Source organism: Palaemon carinicauda, chromosome 24 (assembly GCF_036898095.1).
Source record: "Palaemon carinicauda isolate YSFRI2023 chromosome 24, ASM3689809v2, whole genome shotgun sequence".
NCBI lineage: Eukaryota > Metazoa > Arthropoda > Malacostraca > Decapoda > Palaemonidae > Palaemon > Palaemon carinicauda.
The window spans coordinates 59,523,324-59,530,823 of record NC_090748.1 but is presented as its reverse complement, the minus strand read 5'-3'; the positions used below and the strand labels follow the sequence as shown (position 1 = coordinate 59,530,823).

The 7,500-nt window shown below is 37.9% G+C and overlaps 1 protein-coding gene across 1 annotated transcript; it reads left to right on the top strand.

Moving 5' to 3' along the window:
* Positions 1-5,908: 5,908 nt before the first annotated feature.
* On the top strand, positions 5,909-7,384 carry LOC137618396 (zinc finger MYM-type protein 1-like). Its single transcript, XM_068348565.1, has one exon. It carries the CDS (start codon positions 5,909-5,911, stop codon positions 7,382-7,384), a length of 1,476 nt encoding a protein of 491 aa, XP_068204666.1.
* Positions 7,385-7,500: the final 116 nt, after the last annotated feature.

Here is a 7,500-nt window from a genome sequence, read left to right as displayed (position 1 = left end):
TTTCAGTGTTCGAATGAATGAATGATTTGAAGTTCTCTGGCATCCGGACATCGAAGGTCATTGACGCCGTTATCGTTTATCATTAATAAAGATTAAAAGAGTATCCAATTAAAAACAGAAAAAGTAAATGTTATAAAAATTGAATAGCATTGAAAAGACCTGCTTCTGTTATAAATTTAAAAATGCCACTAGCATTGTACGACACATCTTGCTCAAGGATCTTAGCAAGGGAGAACCTGCCATCCTCACCCCGAGCCTCTAACAGATATCTATTTCTTTCTGTGCTATGAGTGGGGCATTCAGTCAACAAATTCCTCACTGTTAAGGGTATCAAACAGTCGTCGCAGTATGGCTGTCGCTGCCCAGCCAGCAGAAACTCGTGTGTCACCCGAGTGTGACCTATGCGGAGACAAAAAAGAGAAGTCTCCCATTTTCTGGGCATCCAATGATACCTTCAAGGGGATATAACAAAATCGCAATTTCTCTCATCTCATTTACGGTAAAACTATCCCAATGCTGTTGCCATTTGTTATAAATAGAATTCTTACTTGCTGGTAAAAAATCATTACAGAGAATGGGATACCTTCTTGGTAGCAACTCGGCTGCAGCACTCTTTGCCAGTGAATCTGCCTCCTCATTTCCATACACATCTACGTGTGCCGGAACCCAGAAAAATTGTACTGTTATACCTTTGAGGCCAATAATTAAAAGCCACTCTAAAATCTTTAAAACTAAAAGGTTATAACAATTAAAACCTTCTAAAGCCTGAAGGACACTTCTTGAATCACTATCTATGGTAAAATTGCACTCGTCTTTTAACGCTATTTTCTCAATAGGGGTTAGTATGCCATATAATTCAGCAGTAAATATTGAAGATATTAGAGGAAGTGCACATGTACAGTTAAAAGAACTACTATATACTCCAAATCCAACGCCAGCAGCAGATTTGGAGTCATCGGTATATATAAAAGTTGATTTCCTATGTTCTTCAACATGTTCCATAAAAAGAGACCTAGCTTCTATTTCAGTCATATATTCTTTTACCACCAATAACATATTTACAAGAAGATATCTCTGGTAATTTCCAAGGGGGAGATGATAATATCTTAAATGGAAGCACCTTGCCTCTATTTATATCAAGACTGTTTAATAATAGTTTTTCACGTAAGCCAAAAGGTTGAGGAAATTCTGGGTGCAACTCGAAGTATTTTGAGTGCCTTACAAGGCATGCAGTCTGAAAGGCTAAAGAGTTAGGGAGTGTTTGTAATATAAACCAATACCGAATAATGGAAGAAATTCGGTATTGGTCTAGAGATTCTAAACGCTCCTGTCGACAATCTAATACCAGCATGATGTATCTTTAATCGGCTTGGGGTGGCTGAGGAGTATATTTCACACCCATAACTAATTTTGGAAAAAATTAAGGCCTTGTATAATTTTGAAATAGTTTTACAGTCTGCCCCCCATGATGTATGGGACAATACATTTATAAGATTCAGAGCCTCAAGACATTTAGCTTTCAAGGCCTTTAAGTGAGGAACCCATGTAAGCCTAGAATCGAAAATTAATCCGAAACATTTAGCTTCACCTACACATGGCATCCGTTGACCTTTCATGTATATATCCGGATCTGGATGTAATCCCTTGATACGACAGAAATGGACAATACCAGTTTTGCATGTTGAAAACTTTAACCCATTCATATCAGCCACTGATTTTAGTTTTCTCTCAACCATTGCCATTCTAGCTCCAGCAAATGATATGGAGAGATCATCCAAATATAATGTTGAGAGAACATCCCGGAGAATAACTGAGGATATCCCATTAATTGCTAGTGCAAACAAGGTTACACCCAGCACACTACTCTGAGGAACTCCTTCTTCCTGAAATTTACTATCTGATAGAGTTTCCCCCACTTTCACTTGAAAACCTTTATGTGAAAGAAGTGACTGAATAAATAGTGGTAGCTCTCCTCTTAATCCCATTTCATAAATGGTTTCAAGTATACCATATCTCCATGTAGTATCATATATGCCTTTTCAAGGTAAAAAAAAGACTGTCGCATGGCGTTCATGGGAAGCAAAGGTTTCACAAATAGAGGACTCATGTCAAATCAACACATCAGTCGTTGAGTGTATTTTTCTGAATCCACACTGAATAGGTGATAAAATACCCTTCTTTTCTAGGTACCACATTAGTCTTGCATTGACCATCTTCATGATTTTACATGAACAAGATGTCAATCATACTTGAAAACTAGATTAACAAGAATTATAACAAAAACAATGTTTACAGAATTAAATAATACCATTCTTTTCTAGGTACCACACCAGTCTTGCATTGACCATCTTCTCCATGATATTACATGAACAAGATGTCAATGTAATTGGTCGATAGTTTTCTGCTAAAAACTTGTCCTTACCGGGTTTTAAAAAGACTAAAATGATGGCTAGTTCCTAAACATTTGGATAACTATGATCATGCCATATTCCATTAATAATGCTTAAAATAAATAACTTCGCAATAAAAGGTACATGCTTAATCATTGCATATGGAATTTCATTGGGTCCAGGGGCTGTATCGTTACAATTAACAAGTACGGAATCAAATTATCTTTCAGTAAAAGGAGAACTATACGACTCTCCCCTTCCTGTTGCAAAATTTAAGACTTTCTTTTCTTCAATGCTCCTATATGGGTGACCAGGAGCTACTTCATACTTGCATGATACATTTGAAAAATGATCAGCCAGGGCATCGTTAACACTATCAGCTTCAATCACATACTGGGTTTGGGGTAAATATGTCTGCAATCTTTTTAATTTTCCTCCATACAGAAGATGGTGGTGTTCTACTGTTGATGGAGGAAACACAAGACACCCTAAATTGGCATCTAGATTCTTTGATGGCACAACGGAACTCTGCTCTACACTTTTTGTATGTTACCAAATTTTCATAAGTACGGCGTCTATACAATCTAATCAGAGAATTTATGGTGGCTCTGTGCAATACAATTATTTCTGAAGACCATCACGGGACTGGTCATCATTTCCATAAGAGTTTCCAGTTTACATACAGTTATTTCTACCTACCAAGTATTCGAAAGCTTGATCAACGCCTATGCACCATAGATCATTTAGTAGCAGTTCATGAACAGTTATATCAAAAGCCGCACTGATATCGATTAATATTAAAATACCCTACTTATTTTCATCCATTTTTTCTAGCGTATCATTTACAAGAGAGCAATTGTTATAATTCCAAGTTGTTGGAGTATTTTTTAAAACACCAGAGTTAGTTATATATATTTTTTTTTAAGGTTTCGGGGAGGTAGGTTGGTGGAGTTAGCTGAGAGAGGGTTGCTTCGCTTGTTCTTTGGTATTAATGTACTACATGATTGTTGGCAAATTTGGAGCTGTAAGTACTAACTCCAAGCATCTAGAGCCCCTGAGCTAGAATGAACTACAATAATCGAGTCAATATATATATATATATATATATATATATATATATATATATATATATATATATATATATATACATATGTAATGGCCTCAGACCATGTGATGCCCTTCTTACAATCTCCAATGCTGTACAGAAATCCCTTGATTGTGGTCAGGAAGTTCGTATGATTGGCCTTGATTTTAGTGCTGCCTTTGACCGTGTTGATCATGAGGCCCTTGTTTCCAAACTCAAACAGTTGGGAGTGGGTGGGTCATTTCTTAGCATTATTATTGATTTTTTAAGTAACAGATCTCAAAGAGTTGTTGTTGATGGGCACCATAGTGAGTATAGGAATGTTTTATCCAGTGTTCCACAAGGTAGTGTTCCTGGCCCATTACTTTTCATGCTATATACACATGACATGTGGTTTGGCCTAGAAAACAAGCTTATTGCATGTGCAAATGATGCTACTCTCTTTACATCAATTCCATCCCCTGAATGTAGATCTGGGGTTGACATGGGCGTCAAAAGGTGGGGGACGGGGGGGGAGGGGACAAGTCTCCCCCCACTTTTCAAAGTGGGGGGGACATAGTATCATTTGTCCCCCCCACATTTTTAGTATTCACTATGGTGATTATACCAATGTAATATTCAGCTAAGGGATGAAACTAGAATTTATGTCCGTGCATGTGCAAAGATACTTTAGTTGGTCTAGAAAAATATCAATAATCAACGTTTTCTATCAATATTCAACGTTTTCTTTTAAATGGTTTATTTACATTTTTCCCGCCTATAGCTCACAATTCGATCAGCTGACCTTCGAGTTTCAATAGTACAAGCTTACGCCATATGTTTCAGGTAAAAAAAACAAGGTTTTATATCAGTTCATTTATTTTTAACGAAATCTGTGGTATTATGATAGGTTGTACTATTTATATGCCCAGTAATGAATATGTAGGTCGAGGTATATATACCGTACATGGCTTTAAATACGTGCGTAGGGCCGTAGGCAAACTGCTGAGGGAGCCTGAGTTATTTATCTATTTATTTTAAATTCGAGTTTACAATAGAAGTCAAGCAACAGCAGGTCCTACAACCCTTCAAGGTTACTCGCCCCCCCAAACCACCATGCTCATGGCATTAACCTTTAACTAGACAATTTAATGTCCATAAACGATATATTAATCCATGCCAAGGGTATATTTTTTCATGCAATTTTCTGTCTATTTGTTGGCTTGTGTGTCTCTGACCAAGCCTAAAGTCCATAAACGAAGTATCAAGCCTCAAGGGACAAGGGTATATTGTTTTTGTCATCTGTCATGTCATTTTTTGTCTCTTTGTTGGTTTGTCTGTTTATGTCTGTCAGACTGTCCAAGCCTGAAGTCCAATAGTCCATAAACGAACGTACGAAGTATAAAGGGTATATTGTTTTTGTCATGTCATTTTTTGTATATTTGTTGGTTTGTCTGTCTGTCTGTTTACAGATTTGCTTATAAGTCTTATATCTACAACAGAGAATGGATATCAGAAATTACTTCTCAAGGCCGGGGCCCTCAACATCACAAACAAAATCCACAAATGCAGCAAATCCTTCATCCACACAAACAGAAAAACGTCAAGAAACTGAAATTTCCACACACCCCTTAGATATAGGCCTACAAGAAAAACAGAAAGTTACTTTATCATCAGCCCAAGTTTTATCAAAGGAATTGGTATCTTTGGCAGCAGGAGATACTGATGTTTCCTCATATTCTTGTACAGCAAATAATATACCGGGTCTAGTATTAAACCATAGACATAAATCTGGTGAAGGTAGGCCAACCTGTAGTTCAGGAACCACAAAAACAGAAAAACAAGCTAAAACATCAAGCTCTCTGGAAGTGTCACTGAATCCAAGTACAAGTTTAGGAACTTCAGGCCACAAACTTCCTACCCTACCAGAGGTACCACATCAACCACCTGCTAGTTGCATCCCTGTACAAAAACTCAAGAATAAGACACTAAGATTTCAAAGTAGTTGGTACAATGAATTCCCATGGTTGCATTTTCATGAGAGTATTGGTGGAGTTCTGTCATACATGTGTAAGAGCTTCACATCAAAGGCTGTCTGATTTTGCTCGGTGTGCTGAAGATGTATTCCTAAAATCAGGGTTTTCTAACTGGAAAAAAGCGATTCAGAAATTCCGCAGTCATGAAAAAAGTGCAGCACATAAGTTGTCAGTAGAAAATTTAAAATTCCACAAACAACAAGAAGGTATCAGTAGCCAGTTATCATCTCAACTTTTGCATGATCAACACCAGTCACGTGCTGCTCTAATTAAGATAATTACCACACTGAAATACTGTACATATATATTTTGCAAAACTTTTGCAGTTGAGGGCTGAGGATGACAAAAAGCTTAAAGTATGGTTGTCCAACAAAGTTTCATATACTTCTGTTCCAATCCAAAATGAAATATTGAAGACAATGGCCAATGCTGTAGTTAGAGAAATCTGCAATGATGTTAATCAAATGTCAACACAGTTTGGCCTTATTACTGATGGAACCCAAGATATCCAAGGCAATGAACAGGAGGCTGTGTGTGTGCGATATGTCGATGACAAACTCAATGTTCATGAAGAGCTGCTAGGATTGTACCAAGTGTCGGCAACTACAGGAGTGTTTCTTAGTAAAATGCTCCGGGCTCAAACATATGATGGTGCCAGTAACATGTCAGGAAAATATAAAGGCTGTCAGGCAGAGATAAAGAAGGTGCAACCACTAGCTCTGTATGTGCATTGTGGAGCTCATGTTACCCACCTAATTATCAGCAAGGCCATACCAAATTCTCATTTCATAAAAAATGCTTTAGACAACCTTCAAGAGCTAGGCACCCTCTACAGAAGTTCAGGAAAGTTCAAACATATGTACCTTAATATTCACACAGATGATCTCAACACTCCTTCACCAACAAGTTTGAAGCCAATATGTCCTACACGGTGGCTTACACGATATGCTGCAGTGAAAGCATTATTAGATAATTATTCTGATGTACTGGCTGCCCTCCAGGAGGCAGCAAAGGAGTTAGGGTCAACAACTGCATCCCGAGCAGCAGGTTTGTACAAATGTTTGTCCTCAGGGGAATGTCTACTTGGATTATATGGATCACTTCCTCTTATTCAATGTCTAGAAAACTTCAACAAGAGCCTACAAGGATCAAAAGTGACAGTATCTGGAATGCTAGAAGCTGCAGAGGTTATCATAAAGAGCATACAGTCACTTCGATGCGAGCACAAATTCAAGAGATTATTTGAAGAAGCAGAACAGAAGCTCCATCTGTGTGACCTAGACGCAATTCCTCTTCCAAGAAAGAAAAAAATACCAAAGAGGCTAGACCAAGGATTAGGATTTGCCTCTAACTACTGTCATGACTCAGCTGAAGAGTTTTATCGAGTTGAGTTCTTCAGTGTTATTGATGCTGCCGTACTGAATATTAAAGAATACTTCACTTCCATTGATCTCACCGAGTATCAAGATTTATCATCAGTACTGTTGACTGGGACACATAAGCCAGAAATTATCACTAAGTATCCAGAACTCAATGAATCTCTGAATCAGCAACTCGATTTCTTCCACAACCAGTTTAAGGGGTCAACAGTTGAAGATTATAGAAAGATCTTCGCAGATATGGTACCAGAAGTTCGCCGAATGTTTCCTCAGGTAGAAGCATTGTTACGCCTTTTACTTGTCTCCCCAGTAAGTTCCTGCACAGCTAAGAGGTCATTCAGTGCTCTCAGACGATTGAAGACATGGTTACGTAGCAGTATGAGTCAGCAACGCCTTAACCACCTCATGATTTGCCATGTACATCATGACCGTCTAGCTACCTTAAGTCCACAGGCGATTGCTGAGGAGTTCATCCGAGCAGAAGACAAACGAAGGACCATTTTTGGTAGATTCTGACTAACAGAATTGCTAGGATTGACACAGGTTATTTTTCGTCTTAATACTTTAAATGATATGATAATAATCTTATTTGAATGAAACAACATGAGTCTTGCTTTCATATAATGTGAATT

What these genes read in the sequence shown, in the direction of transcription:
- LOC137618396 (XM_068348565.1), top strand. Translation starts at nt 5,909, where the DNA reads ATGGCCAATGCTGTAGTTAGAGAAATCTGCAATGATGTTAATCAAATG.